The sequence below is a fragment of the Saccopteryx bilineata genome, chromosome 12, assembly GCF_036850765.1.
Source record: "Saccopteryx bilineata isolate mSacBil1 chromosome 12, mSacBil1_pri_phased_curated, whole genome shotgun sequence".
Classification (NCBI taxonomy): Eukaryota; Metazoa; Chordata; class Mammalia; order Chiroptera; family Emballonuridae; genus Saccopteryx; species Saccopteryx bilineata.
The window spans coordinates 43,850,848-43,867,045 of NC_089501.1; the positions used below are offsets into that span (position 1 = coordinate 43,850,848).

The window sequence follows — 16,198 nt, forward strand, 5'->3', positions numbered from 1 at the left end:
GCCACAGGCTGTTTACTGTTTGCCTGCAGCTGGGGTGTAGCACCTGCGGAGACTGGGAACGGGGAACAGGGAATGAGGACAGGAAGGGGGGGACCACACCGTGGATCCCCACTTGGCTTTTTACTCAAACTGCTAACTTGCTACTCCTTTTGCTCCAGAGTTTGGAGAAACACTTTCAATTTGTGGGCTCCACTTTTCTCTCTTCCCTGTGGCTGCTTATAACTTGGGACATTTATTTTTCCAATGGCCCTCTTCCTTACAATAAGCACATTGATAATTTTCTAGCCCTCTCCTACTCTTTTTTGAATTCCTCCCTTCTCTATTTTGCTCTTTTGGGGGTTCCTCATCCTTAAAAGAGTTTGTCTCTTGGAATGCGGCTATTATTGCCTTAGTTCCATGATGGTGAACCTATGACATGCATGTCAGCACTGACACATGTAGCCATTTTTGACGACACGAGGCCACATGTGGCCGCATACCAGAGAAGTATGGGGCCGCATGCCAAGAAGGACGTTTCATCCTGGGCTCCTGCACGACCAGGTGCAGTAGCGAGGATAAAACATTTGCTGTAGTGTAGACACTCTGTGACGGAGGTCTGTAGGTCAAAACAACAGAACTCCAGCACAGAGCGTCTAGTTCTGGGACTTCTGGTTAGGCCGTTTTTCTCGAAGTGACACACCACCCGAGTTATGCTCAGTTTTTTGGCAAATTTTGACACATCAAGCACAAAAGATTGCCCATCACTGCCTTAGTTATTCTTTTTTCCTGTTTTTGACTCAAATTTTGCATGACCAAGAAGACGTAGCACCCGCTTGGTATCGAGCATGTCTTAAGCGACTGTGGTGGATTCATTATTAAATTTAGTCTCTGATCAATGTATGGAAACTGATCGGGACAACCTGAGTTCCAAATTACTATATTCCAGACTGTCCTTATTATCCGGGGATTTAGAATTCCCAGTTGCTATTACTTATTAAAAAACTGAAACTTATTTCAGGAGAATCTAAGAATAAGTGCACTATCAAGAAAGATAAGATAGATAATTAACTAGCACCCAGAATAAGAGGGTGTTTGACTATAGAGGTATTATTACACAAGACAAGGGGAAGAAGCCAACCAAAGAGAATGATTTTTCCTTCAGGGGAGAAGTCAGAGAGAGCGCCCTGAAGGTAGATTTTGAGAACAAAGAAAGTCACTTAACATAGCTTTTCGTCAGAAGCTTCCAATCTTGACGCAAAAGACTCAAGGAGACACATTTAGACATTGAACAAAGGACTTATACACACAAACAATGCCTGCCTGTTTCAATTAAATAATACCAGATAATTTGATAAACAAAGACAAAGCCTCATAGACAAGGGAAGAGCTCCCCTTGTGGCCTCTCAGGTGCATGCAGGCCACGGCACCAGAGATTTCTTAACCAGGGGTTTTAGAGACAGAAACATTAAAATAAAGACTGAGATCTCGACAAACACAGGGACGTCCTTGAAAGTTCTGAGACGGGACTGATCAGCTCAGTATCAACTTAGTCCCTACTCAGGTTTCCTCCCGAGAACACCGCCAAACGTGGAGACTAGTTTCAAATCAGCAAAGCTTCTACCTACACACCGAAGTTTCAAATCAGTAAAATAAAAGATCCAGTCCACTTATGTCTCCGGTGTTTCAAATTAGTAAAACAAAGGGTTTGTTTTACCTATCGGCTGCCAGAGTTTCAAATCAGCAAAACAGAAGATTTACTCTACCTACATATCAGAGTTACAAATGAATAAAACCACAGATCTATCTAGCCCTGGTCGGATAGCTCAGTTGGTTAGAGCATCGGGCTGAAGCACAGAGGGTGCCAGTTTGATCCCCAGTCAGGGCACATACAGGAGCGGATTGATGTTCCTGTCTGTCTCTCTTTCTCTCCCTTCCTCTCTGGCTAAAATCAATCAATCAATCAATCAATAAAATAAAATAAAATAAAACCACAGATCTAGATTGGCCATACATCTAGATTGACCTTACCTACAGGCTACCAGTGTTTCAAATCAGTAAAACAGGAGATCTGCCTCACCTACACACTGGATTTACAAATTAGTAAGTCACAAGTCTACTTTACCTACACCTAGTCCCAGGCAGGTACCAGTTCTAAACAAACAAACGAAAGCAAGTATTCAGAGGAAAGCCAGAAAGTTCAGTAAAGCAGAGGTGCTTTACTTACCTCCTTGATTTCTCTGCCGAATTATCCAAATTGTCGAATTTGGGAACCGGGAGGCATCTACTAAGGAATGGTCCGGAATCCACAGGAAGACCGGGAGCCCTAAAAAGTCTCAGGTGGCGCCTCTCCACGAGATTCAAGCAGGGCCGGGCAGCTCCCTGGAGAGACCAGCCAATTCGGGCGTCTCTATCCGGTGATACGAAACACCAGATCCTGGACGAGACTCCATATATTAGAAAGTACCACACCCCAAATTCTGAAAGGCACTGTACCTCATTTTATAGAGTTTACATAGAGACACCCAGTCCAGATGAATTTTGAAGAGTTTTACTAGAGGAAGAGATTTATTAATATGCCGGCCGCATATGGCTGACACGGGGCATCTGCAAGCCCAAATCGTGCAGTCCCAAAAATAGTTCAGGGGCTGCTTATATACCCTTGATCACACACGGGCGGGGGAGAGCATGACATCATGGCATAGGCTGGCAACATTTGTTTAGGGGATACATAGAAACATTAAAACTTTTAAGGTAACAATCAAAGATGTTTACAAATCTTTCAGGGTTCAACTTCCCTCACTAGCCTAGAGGTATGTTACCCTCAAGATTCCAGAAAGGGGGAGGAACTACAGTCAATGCAAGGTGGATGTAAATTCTGCCTTCTATTGAAAGAGAAGAAGTTTCTAGGTCAACCTTTATTTTAATTTTTTTTTTTTTTTGTATTTTTCTGAAGTTGGAAATGGGGAGGCAGTCAGACAGACTCCCGCATGCGCCCGACCGGGATCCACCCAGCATGCCCACCAGGGGGCGATGCTCTGCCCATCTGGGGCGTCGCTCTGTTGCGACCAGAGCCAGTATAGCGCCTGAGGCAGAGGCCACAGAGCCATCCTCAGCATCCAGGCCAACTTTGCTCCAATGGAGCCTTGGCTGCGGGAGGGGAAGAGAGACAGAGAGGAAGGAGAGGAGGAGGGGTGGAGAAGCAGATTGGCGCTTCTCCTGTGTGCCCTGGCTGGGAATTGAACCCGGGACTCCTGCACTCCAGGCTGACGCTCTACCACTGAGCAAACCGGCCAGGGCCTTAACTTTTATTTTAGATTTAAAACTAAATGACCCATTGTTTCTTGCAAGCCAGAAATTTCTACATTCTTCTCCCTCCCCTCCCTAAAGGAGGGACTGGACAGGAAAGCCTGATAGTAAAGCCTGACCTTTCCTCCCAGAATATCAGTATCAATGTTCAGCTTTTTGGTACCTTACAACACAACAACCTACCTAAAACAATGTGTTCTTCTTTCTTCATTTTTGTGTGTGACAGAGACAGAGAGAGACAAAGAGAGGGACAGAGAGGGACAGACAGACAGGAAGGGAGAGAAATGAGAAACATCAGTTCTTCACTGCACCACCTTAGTTGTTCATTGATTGCTCTTTCATATGTGCCTTGAGGGGGGTGGGTGGGTGGGAAGGCTACAGCAGACCGAATGACCCCTTGCGCAAGCCAGTGACACACTGGGCTCAGGTTGGTGAGCCTTGCTCAAACCAGATGAGCCTGTGTTCAAGCTGGCGACCTTGGGGTCTTGAACCTGGGTCTTCTGCATCCCAGTTCAACGCTCTATCCACTGCGACACCGCCTGGTCAGGAAAATTCTCCTTTCTGTGTCTAAACTGCTCACAGAGCCCTCTCTTGCTGGCCCTACAGCCCTGCCCCCTCAGCAGTTAGGCTCCCTCCTCCTACCCGGAGGCCTCCTCCCAGCCCTTGGCAAGGGGGTCTCTTCCCACCAAACAGTCAGTACAGCAGCCGTCCCCCAAAGTCAGAATACCGCCACCTCTTTCTTCTGGTTCTCACCACGTGTCACGTGGCCCCTGATGCACAGAGAAGGTAGTCTGGATCAGGCTGGAATGTGCTATGCCCACTTCTACACAAAAATTCAGTGACCCTGCTCAACGCTCTACTAGCTCTGAGTCAGGAAGATCCCACATCTTGGCACCAACTTCTAACCCACAGGCCCGTGGCAGTGTGCACTCCTTGTAACTCAGAATTTGTCCTATTTAAGTGATAACTGTATGAAATAGAAGATCTTAGTCAAGTTTGCTCAATTTTATAGTGAGGGGCTCACAGGGTGGCAAGGCTGAGGATAGCAATCTGGATTTAGTCAGGATGTGGCGCCACACCATGAAGAAAGGGGGAGGAGTCTAACATAAAGGATTAAACTACAGAAGAGGGACTCAGGATAAGGGTCCCCGGGAGGGTGAGTTATGCTTCCCAGAGAGGATGGCAAAGCCTGACAGGAGGCGATGTTTATGATGGGCTTTGGTTTTTTATTTGTTTGTTTTTTACAGAGACAGAGAGAGAGTCAGAGAGGGATAGATAGGGACAGACAGGAACAGAGAGAGATGAGAAGCATCAATCATTAGTTTTTCATTGCGCGTTGCAACACCTTAGTTGTTCATTGATTGCTTTCTCATATGTGCCTTGACCGTGGGCCTTCAGCAGACCGAGTAACCCCTTGCTTGAGCCAGGGGCCTTGGGTCCAAGCTGGTGAGCTTCTGCTTAATCCAGATGAGCCTGTGCTCAAGCTGGCGACCTCGGGGTCTCGAACCTGGGTCCTCAGCATCCCAATTCGACCGCCTGGTCAGGCGTTGTGGACTTTTTTTTTCAAAGACAAACACTTTGCTTACTGTCATGATACCACTAGTCTTTTTTTTTTTTTTTTCTTTTCATTTTTCTGAAGCTGGAAAGAGGGAGAGACAGTCAGACAGACTCCCGCATGCGCCCGACCGGGATCCACCCGGCACGCCCACCAGGGGTGACGCTCTGCCCACCAGGGGGCGATGCTCTGCCCATCCTGGGCGTCGCCATGATGCGACCAGAGCCACTGTAGCGCCTGGGGCAGAGGCCACAGAGCCATCCCCAGCGCCCGGGCCATCTTTGCTCCAATGGAGCTTTGGCTGCGGGAGGGGAAGAGAGAGACAGAGAGGAAAGCGCGGCGGAGGGGTGGAGAAGCAAATGGGCGCTTCTCCTGTGTGCCCTGGCCAGGAATCGAACCCGGGTCCTCCGCACGCTAGGCCGACGCTCTACCGCTGAGCCAACCCGGCCAGGGCTACCACTAGTCTTTTTATGTTTTCATAATGATGATGCCCAAGAAGACATTCTACTTCATTATGTTAAACTAAACATAGAAAATTTTACAATAAGATGAAAACCTAAAATCTTGAATTGCAAAAAAACTGTAGCTTGCAGAGAAAAACTCATGTCAGATTTGAGATCAGCACACTCGCATTAGGTAAGAACAAGTGTTTTTGTGGATGCAACAAAAATTTTGTTCCCCAGTGTTACTGCACATGCAATGGCTTACCACAACAATAATGTATTCTTTCCTAGTCCTGGAGGCTAGAAGTCCAGAGTCAAGATGTCAGCTGGGCTTGTCCCCTCTATGGTTCTGGGGCAGGACCTGTCCTTGCATCATTCTCATTTCTAACGGCGGCCAGCAATCCTTGGGGTTGCTAGGCACCAATGTCTGCCTCTGCCATCACGTGGCATTCTGCCCGTGTGTCTTTGCTTCACACGGCTTTCACTTTTTTATGTGCCCAAGTTCTCTCTTCTGATGAAGGCACCAGTTATTGACTCAAGGCCTCTCCTCATAAGTACGACCTCATCATAATTCAATTACACCTGCAAACACCCTGCTTCTAAATAAGGTCACAGTCACACAGCGGTAAGGACTTAAACATATCTTTTGGGAGGACAGAATTCAATTCACAAGTGCCGCATCTGTTTGTAGCATTGCTACAGATTTGTGTCCTAGACATAAAATAATTTTTAATAAATTTTCATGTAAGTCTCACCTGAAAAACAAAAACTAGAATGTATTTGTATTGAACTCTGTGCCTCACTGAGTATATTCCTGACAGGAGAACACTTCCAGCTTCTCTAGACATTATTGGAAACAGAAACTTGTATTTAAAAATATTTAAGTTGTTTTAATGAATTGTAATACTCCTCCATTTATGTCAACTTTATATTAACTTATTCATATAAAAGAGTTGTTTTTAAATAGAGTCACATTTTTGTGTACTGAGGAAGTGTTCGGTCTCTAACATTTGAATTTCTAAAAATACAATGTTACCATCAAAGCATTAACTTAGTTATTCATAAAACTAAATATAAAGACATAAAATATATACCATTAAAAAAAGTTACATATATTGTTTTAATCTTAACCGAATAAAAAAAAAGTGCAAATAGCCAGTACAGTTCCCCCGGCACAGAGCGTCTAATGGAATGAGTGTGGGAATGAAGATAATGGTCCTAAGTCATTGTGAGCGAAGATCTTACTTTTGCAGAATCTTCAAAACGACCAAGGCCAGATGTTGATCAGTTTCCTGAGGAGCCATGGCAGATGCCCATGCAAGTGAAATGTTCTGATTGACACTTCATGGGTTTCTGGATAAACCACTTCTGCATAGATGATGATATGTTAGATTCAAAGCCACATTTGTGTCATTGTCATCAAGCATCAGTTTCTGTCATTGTCATCAAGCATCAGTTTCTGTCATTGTCATCAAGCATCAGTTTCTGTCATCAAGGTTTCATTTAATTCTGCCACCGTGTCATGGTCAGAGAAGAAGCATCAGATGATGGAATAGCTGTTTTGACATTAGGGAAAGTATTGACGTAAGTCATGCTATCCTCAGAGAACAAAGAATGTTTTCATCACAGGTCTGGGGGAGCCCTGGGTTAACCAAGACAAGACAGCACCCACCCCACGCCACCCCACAGGACAGCACCTGGCTTGCCCCTCCCCTCAGGGCCCTGTGGTGCTGCCTGTACCCAGCTCTGTGCCACCACAGAGTGGTCCTAGCCCTATTGTGGAGTGGGGCTTTGCACTGAGAAAGCGCACCATTTCTGTAGAGAGATGGATGAGGGACTGGGGCCTGCAGGGGTGACCGTGGCTCTCCTCTCCCAAGTTCCTACCAGACTAAGTCCTGCCCCAGAGCCAGAGGCTGGCCTGCTTCTCACCCTTCATGGTGCCTCATCTCCTACATTTTTGGATGGGACAGATATCCTTGTAAACAATGACGATGAGGATGAATATCACTGTGAACACTATGCAGATGATACCGATGATCGATCCAGTTGACAAGGAGGCTGAGTGCTGCGGGGTATCTGAAACATTTAAGATCGTACAATAAGGTGAAAAAAAGCAAAAGCCCTGTTAAACTGAAAATTACACTGCCCTCAGCATCTGTTTCCCCACACAGCACCTGTCACCCCATACTGACTGGCTTGTTAAGTGACAGCCACTCCATCACATCCTGGGGTATAAAGGAGAACAGGGGCTGTGCCCTGTCCTCTTGGAGCTCATATTCCACTGAGGGTGAGTGTCTCTCTGATTATCACAGAACTTGACACGCTTGCTGTGGGCAGACAGTTTCTAGGATGACGTACCCCTGGTCCTGTTCTTCTCCAGACTGACGTCAGACAGGTTCATGCTGTGCTCTCGCGTCCTCTCTCCCTGCGTCTGGGGAAATTCCGTGCATGCGTTTGTGGCATTTACCTTCTCTCCCAGGGGACCCAGAGGGGTACTTAATTCTGTGCGGGGAAGGAGGTGAAGACTTCATAAGAGGTGACATTTGAGCTGCCTGAGAAAAAACTACAGCAGAGGAAGAAGAGGAGGCTTGGTGACACCATGATGCATAGAAATTTGGGGACCATCCAATAGACCAGGGTGACCGGGTCATTGGTTAAGTGGGGAAAGGCTCCTGCGCTGAGGGAGGTGCGGTGGGAAAGGAGGGCGGGGCGGGGGATCCGATAAATGACACTGACAGGAAGTCCCCTGAGAAATCAGCCAGCGGATCCATCCGTCAGATTTTCATCACACACACACACTCACACCCATAGACACACACAGACACACACACACTCACACCACACTGGGAAGGCACTAGACCAGAGGTCAGGAACCTATGGCTCGCAAGCCAGATGTGGCTCTTTTGATGGCTGCATCTGGTTCGCAGACAAATCTTTAATTAAAAAAAAACACATTAAAAATATAAAACATTCTCATGTATTACAATCCATTCATTTCCTACCGCTCATGTTCATGGTTGAGGGTGGCTGGAGCCAATCACAGCTGTCCTCCGGGACAACACAAAATTTTTATTGGATAATGTATAACGTACACAGTTCATTGTATGGCTCCTACGGAATTACCTTTTAAAATATGTGGCGTTCATGGCTCTCTCAGCCAGAAAGGTTCCCGACCCCTGCACTAGCCCCTTACAGAGAACTACCACAGCTCCGCACCCTGCTCAGTACCTGTGGGCTCCCGCACTTTCTCCATGGGCTCTAGGAACTCCCCCAGCCACGGATTGCAGTGTCCATAGGAGATCTTCCTGAAATCCTTTGACAGTTCCTTGATGCCCTCCCAGTTCTCCTGGGTCCCTCCAGCTGTAGAATTAAGGTTTGTCCAGGTCACTTTTATCGCATCGAAGAGGAGGACAGGTTTTCCATTGAAGATGACCTTTACGAATGCACCAGTGCATCGTCCTGCTTCCTGCTGACACCACAGCCACAGGGTGAGAGAACCTGCAATCCACACACAGGATGTCACCCTGCCTCTGAGAGCCCCGCCATTGCCCATAGGTCGGGGTGTCTCTGCACATTTAAATGCCTGCTTTTCTCTCTGCATGACTTGCCCTTTCTGGCCATCAGGTCGACCATGTCTCTGAGGTTGGACCAAGGATCAGTTCCCTCCACAAAGACCCTCCCCGCTGTGTCTGCTCCTTCCCCCTCCTGCTCACTGTCCCCACCTCCCCTCCCCCATCCCTCACTTACCCTGTTTCTTCATCTCAGCCAGGTTCATCCTGAGATCTTTCATCAATACATCCAGCATTTGAGGTATTTCGGTCAGTGCATTTGTGCCATTTACCTTCTCTCCCAGGGAACTAAAAAGTCTGCTGTCACTGTCATATTGAAGGAAAGGCTTTCCATTCAGTAATACATGAACTTGATACAAAGGCTGTCCGTGTTCGGATGGTGATCGGACAGTGAAGCTGAGGCAGAGACAGTGAGCATCTGTGAGGACAAAGCATAGTTGTGGCCTGGGGACTCCGTCTGAAGGGCCTGATGCTGAGGGAGGGTCTCATCCCAGCCCCTCCATCTCTGCACCCTGGGTCCTGTCGAATCTTTAACTGTCTGAGGCAATAAAATTCTCTGCTGCCACCGTGGACCCTTGAGTGCACATACTGTTACCAGGAGGATTCATCTGATAGATGCTTTCAGTGACTTCTACCAAGTTCTTTTTTTTTTTTTTTACAGAGACAGAGAGAGGGATAGATAGGTACAGAAGACAGGAATGGAGAGAGATGAGAAGCATCAACTATCAGTTTTTTGTTGCGACACCTCAGTTGTTCATTGATTACTTTTTCATATGTGCCTTGACCATGGGCCTTCAGCAGACCGAGTAACCCCTTGCTCAAGCCAGCGACCTTGGGTCCAAGCTGATGAGCTTTGCTCAAACCAGATGAGCCCGCACTCAAGTTGGTAACCTTGGAGTCTCGAACCTGGGTCCTCCGCATCCCAGTTCGATGCTCTATCCACTGTGCCACTGCCTGGTCAGGCAACTTCTACCAAGTTCTGAGATACAAAAATACAAGACAGTGTCTTCTCTCCGAGGACATAACTACTAGATGAATACAGAGGACTTTCAACTTAAAGGGAAGAATGGCCCCATAGGACACATGTCATAGTCATGATTCTTCCTGAGCATTCAGAAAGGCTTCCTGGAGGAGGTGGTACCTGGCAGGATGGGGAGAGCTGCCATAGGTGAGCACAGCACCAGGTGCCATGCCTTAGGCTGGGGTCCCCCAGGAACTGGGTGTCAAATACTTCCCGGGGGAGCCCGTGCAGTTACACCACACCCTCACCTCTAAAACTCAGGGACAGTCACCCACTTGAAAGAGACCTGCATGAAGCCTGTTCTCTTTCAACCCCTCCACCGTCCTCCCCACCCAGCCAGGTCTGGAGATCCCAGGACACTCACTGCACAGTCTTCCAGGGTCCTATCAGCAGCAGTTGTGGCAAAAGACAAGTAGTGAGAGATGCTAGTAACATTGTTGCTAAGCTGCTTGCCCAGGGTCAGAGGAAAGAGCTAGCAGGCATGTGGATAATAAATACACCTTCTGTGCAGGCTACACCCCGCCCCCGGACGACTGTGAGACAGGTGATGAGATTCAATTGAGAAACAGTTTGTAAGGGAGTAGTCTGCAGGTATTTAAATATATATATATATATATATATATATATATATATATATATATATATATGAGACTAGTGTTAAAAAATCACTTTGAATAACTTCTCTCCCCTCTTTACCCCATAAACCCTCTGGGGAATTGGATTGTTGGAGAATCTGTGAGCTCCTCTTCCCTCCCTACCTTCCACCACCTTCCTTTTCCCTCTCCTCCCTGATTCTTATTCCTCCCTTTCTGCCCTCCCCCCCCTCCAGCTTCTATTTTCTTCCACACCCCTCCCCCACCCCCACCTATTCCAACTCTCTTCTTACACACACCCGAGTTAATCAAACAAGCCGCAGACTGTGGGCACCCGGGCAGGGCTACCATCAACGAGGGGTTTCTACGAGAGCCGGACAGGCAGCTGGAGCCAAGACTCTAGAAAACCCCAAGTAGCTCATCATTAGAAATAGTCTCAGGGTTCTGACTCTTGAGCTGTGAAATTAGTCTAAGAACAAAGTTTTGGTGTCACATTGAAATTTGCAATGTGACTTTTTCTTTCTTTCTTTTTTTTTTTTTTTGCATTTTTCTGAAGCTGGAAACAGGGAGAGACAGTCAGACAGACTCCCGCATGCGCCCGACCGGGATCCACCCGGCACGCCCACCAGGGGTGATGCTCTGCCCATTCTGGGCGTCGCCATGTTGCGACCAGAGCCGCTCTAGCGCCTGAGGCAGAGGCCACAGAGCCATCCCCAGCGCCCGGGCCATCTTTGCTCCAATGGAGCCTTGGCTGCGGGAGGGGAAAAGAGAGACAGAGAGGAAAGCGCGGCGGAGGGGTGGAGAAGCAAATGGGCGCTTCTCCTGTGTGCCCTGGCCGGGAATCGAACCCGGGTCCTCTGCACGCTAGGCTGACGCTCTACCGCTGAGCCAACCGGCCAGGGTGACTTTTTCTTTTGTGATTAGTATTGTACTGAAATTTTAAAAAATGTTTTCAATCACAGTTTACATTTAGTGTTATTTTGCATTAGTGTCAGGTGTGGAGCATAGTGGTTAGACAATCATCTGCTTTACAAAGTGGTCCCCCTGGTATTTCCAGTGCCCACCTGGCATCATACATGGTTGTTACAATGCTACTGACTTTATTTCTATGCTGTACTTTACATCCTGTGACTATTGTCTTGTTTCTTTCTTTATCCATTTATTTATGCATGTTTCTCACATGACTATTCTCTAATGTGAGTTTTTACTTGAGGTTTCTTCTTTATACAATATTTTTACCCTAGTTCCTCCTCACATTTACAACTGCCCAATATGTTCATCTTTTTTTTTTAATGTTTTTTAAAAAATTATTTATTTATTTTTAGAGAGGAGAGAGAGACAGAGAGGGAGAGAGAGGAGAGAGAGAGACAGAGAGAGAGAAGAGGGGAGGAGCTGGAAGCATCAACTCCCGTATGTGCCTTGACCAGGCAAGCCCAGGGTTTCGAAATGGCGACCTCAGCATTTCCAGGTCGACGCTTTATCCCTGCGCCACCACAGGTCAGGCTGTTCATCTTTTTTAAAATTCTTCTTCTTCTTTTCCAAGTGAGAGGAAGGGAGATAGACAGTCTCCTGCATGTACTCTGACCGGGATCCACCCACAACCAGGGACCATGCTCAGAATTGAACTATTTTTAGTGCCTGAGGCAAAGGATCCAAGAAGTCATCCTCAGCACCCAGGGCTGATGCATTTGAATCAATCAAACCATGGCTGTGGGAGAAGAAGAGAGCAAGAGAGAAGGGGGAGGAGGAGGGGTGGAGAAGCAGATGGCCACTTCTCCTGTGTGCCCTAACCAGGAATTGAACCTGGGAAATCCACAAGCCGGGCCGACGCTCTACCATTCAGCCAATCAGCTAGGGCCCAGCTGTTCATCTTACCCTCCTCCCTCCGTCAGCTCAGGCTGCTCTAACAGAACACCATGGACTGGGAGGCTTAGGCAACAAATAGTTATTTCTCATAGTGGTGGGGGCTGGAAAGTGCAAGACCTAGAAACTGGCACATTTTGTGTCTAGTGAGGACCCTCTCTCCCTGCCGTGCAGATGGCTGTCATCCTGTATCCTCACATGGCAGAGAGCAGTGAGAGTGAGCAAGCTGTCTTCTCTCATCTTAGAATCTCATCATGGGGGTTCCATCTTCATGACCTAATCACCTCCCCAAGGTCCCAGCTCCCAATTCTATCATGATGAAAGTTAGGATTTCAACATATGAATTTGGAGGCACAAACATTCAGTGCATAGTACCCTCTGTCCATCTCGTATGTTCCCACTGTGTGCCAGACACCACGCTGGCAATTTAAAATGCAAGTCAGACTCATTCGGTGATGCCCTGTGGGGCAGACTCTGGGCATCTCCCGATGCTGGTAAGTGGGTCTGCACCACTGGTCTTTAACTGGATCACACAGACTTCAAGGAAAGTAGCCACTGAGGACGTGCAGTGCTCTTTCTCTGGAGATGCGGGTTGTTTGCTCAGAGGACTCTGCTCAGAGTGTCTCAAGGGGCCCAGGAACGTACATCAAACATTCTCTGGCTACTTAGTTTTGACAACTTTAATTTGCAGCCTGTTTCCTCCTCCTGGCCTGGTACTAGGGCAGCTTCTTAAAGGGCCCAGTATTTTCCACAAGTCTCATCAATCACAGGAAGGGTAGCACCAGGCTTATACTGTAGTTAGTTCCTGAAATTTGGGTTAAGGTCCCAAAGAGAAAGACAAAGAAAGAGCTGCCAGATAGGCACTGAGTTCTTACAAAAAAGGGTCAGGGGCCTTAGCTGTTTCTCCCCAATGTGGTCCTCAAGTCAGTCCAAAGAGAGACCGCAGACTTAAATCAGCTGGGCTGGATGTTTAATCCCCGAAAGTGAGTCAGAGAGCTCCTTGTGCACTGGGCAGGCTGGCTCTCTGCTTCTCAGGGCACACTCGTGAGTCCTTCAAAGTCTGTGACAGGACGAGTGTGGGTCAGGAAGGCAGGGATGACTGGTCTGCCTGGGGGTCTAGCCACTGAGCCTGTGTGTCTGAGTTGGAGTCCATGTGTCTGAGTTGCCAACACCAGCCTTTGGCAGTGCCTTGAACACACATGAAGACATAGAGAGCACTGATAAAGGAACTACATACTAAGTAGGAAAGACAGTACTAATGTAAACTTGTCTGAACACAACTGCATCAGTAAAAATATCAAACCTGTTTGATTGGCTTATAATGTTTAAATATGTAATTTGTATGACAATAGCAGCATAAAGGGGGGAGGGAAGGGAGTTATATTGTAGCAAAATTGCTATTCATCTGAACTAGACTGTTTTAGGTTAAAAGGTTAATTGTAATCCCCAGGGCAACTAGCTAAGAAAAAGTCGAAAGAATATGGAAAAGGACACAAGGGAATAAAAGTAGCCAGGGTGCGTGTGTGCGAGACCTACAGGGTTTCAAAGACGGAAGAAGTGGAATTGGCCAGGAGGACCATCAGATTTGAAGACAAAGTCCTAAAGTGACACTTCAAAACAGAAAGGAACAAAGGTTTAGCTCATTACCAACAAGATGTAATCGTGTAATTCTTTAAGAACTAGATTTAACTTGTAAAAGGTCATTCCATTTGGAACTCAGGATTTTGTTTATGTCACAGCTAAATAAACGATGTCATTTGGTAGAAGAGATTAGGGTGGCAGTGGAAAGAGCACAGACTTGGAATTAGGCCCACCCTGGTCGGCATTTCAGTGTCACCATTACTAGCATTAGTCTGATCAGGGGCAAGTTATTTCATATCCTTGAGCCTCAGTCCCCAGTTAAGTGGAGATGTAATAAATTTCCTGTCTTACAGTGCTGATGTAAAGGTGAAATCGGAAAATATGTGGAAAGGACCTACTAGAATGACTGCCATGTAATTAGTTATAGTTCAGTAAATCATAGTCTTTATTATTTTTGTTATAAATGTCTCGATGTAAGAAAATTAGACATGGATATTATGGGGGGAAAATAATCCTTTTTTTTTTTTTAAATTTAAAGAGACAGTCAGAGAGAGGGACAGCAGCTAGGGACAGACAGACAGAAAGGGAGAGAGATGAGAAGCATCAGTCTTCACTGCAGCACCTTAGTTGTTCATTGATTACTTTCTCATATGTGCCTTGACCAGGGCGCTACAGCAGAGCAAGTGACCCCTTGCTGAAGCCAGCGACCTTGGGCTCAAGCTGATAAGCCCACACTCAAGCCGGCGACCTTGGGGTTTCGAACCTGGGTCCTCTGCATCCCAGTCTGACGTTCTATCCACTGCATCACCGCTTGGTCAAGCAAAATCCTTATATTTTGGTCATGGTAGATGAATATGCAAAATAGCAGTGTCGAGTTTATACCTCACTGACAGTTCACATTCACAGAGATTAAGATGAAGCCTACTCACGCTCTGGCTGGAGAGCATGGTTTAGAGTTTTCAGGGCACACTCAGGAACTGCTCCACATTCCTCTCTCTCTCTCCTCCTTTCTCTCACCCTCTCTCCCTTTCTTTCAGCTCAAATCAATAAATAAAAAAAATTTTTTTAAAAGAAATAAACTACAAACTGATAAACACACACGTATTTGGAAACAACAGCAGCCTCCACTGGGACAGCAGGAGCAGGGCAGTTAGGCACAAACCTTCTGCGTGACTGCCACCTAGTGGGTATCAAGTGATATCTCTGTGGTTTTTGTTTGTTTTTTGTGACAGAGACAGAGACAGAGAATGGGACAGGGACAGATAGGGACAGGAATGAAAAGCATCAGTTCTTCGTTGCAGCACCTAGTTGTTCATTGATTGCTTTCTCATATGTGCCTTGCCCGGGGGGCTACAGCAGAGCAAGTGACCCCTTGCTCAAGCCAGTGACCTTGGGCTCAAGCTGGTGAGCTGTGCTCAAACCAGATGAGCCCGCGCTCAAGCCTGCGACTTCGAGGTTTTGAACCTGGGTCCTCTGGATCCTAGTCCAACATTTTATCCATGGCGCCATTGCCTAGTCAGGTTCTCTGTGGTTTTGATTTGCATTTCCCTGCTGACTAAGATATGAGTGTTTGCATGTACTTATTGGTCTTTTGTATTCTTCTTTGGAGAAATGTCTACTTTAAAATTGGGTTGCTTATCATTATATATTAAGTACAAGAGTTCTTTATATAAATATATTCTAGATAACAGTCCCTTACCAAAGATACGGTTGGAAAATATTTTCTTTCTAGAGGTTGTCTTTTCAGTTTCTTGATGATGTTCTTGGAAACAAACTTTTTACAATTCGAAAAGTCAAACTAATCTATTTTTTTCTTGTCATTGGCACTATTGGTGTATTTAAGGATTTACTCAATAAGGACACAAAGATTTACTCCTATCTTTAAATTCTTTCATACACTGCTCACAGAAATTAGAGGCTATTTTATCACTTCATATTCATTTTGAAGTATCTCCTAATTTTTGTGAGCAGCATATCTTCTTTCATGTACACATGTATATACACGGTCCTCTCTGAGTGAACTTTTGTGTCGGTGTGAAGGACTGTGAATCTGCCCTCCCAACGCGCCCTCTGACACAGGATTATTCTGAGCTGCAGGCCCGTGAAAAACAATGGAAGCAGCCAGAGGCTTTCTCTGAGCCCCTGTATCCGCCTCAGGACAGGTCCTCCAAAAGGAACCAGCTGTCATTTATCCCCTCCTGGGAGGATTTCATCAACCAGGGAGCACTGACTGGTCACAGGAGGGGAGACCAGAAGCAGACACCACATCCGGACGGATATTGTCACAA

The 16,198-nt window shown here is 46.6% G+C and overlaps 1 protein-coding gene across 1 annotated transcript in view; it reads right to left on the reverse strand.

Moving 5' to 3' along the window:
• The window catches only part of LOC136316067 (uncharacterized), a 66,553-nt gene that overhangs the window by 38,909 nt on the left and 11,446 nt on the right, over positions 1–16,198 (reverse strand). Inside the window, exons 2-5 of the mRNA XM_066247807.1 lie at positions 9,031–9,270; positions 8,512–8,781; positions 7,642–7,785; positions 7,237–7,359 (exon numbers count right to left, since the gene is read on the reverse strand). Of these exons, the coding sequence (XP_066103904.1) occupies positions 7,237–7,359; positions 7,642–7,785; positions 8,512–8,781; positions 9,031–9,270 (777 nt within the window). The remainder of the gene's footprint in view (positions 1–7,236; positions 7,360–7,641; positions 7,786–8,511; positions 8,782–9,030; positions 9,271–16,198) is intronic.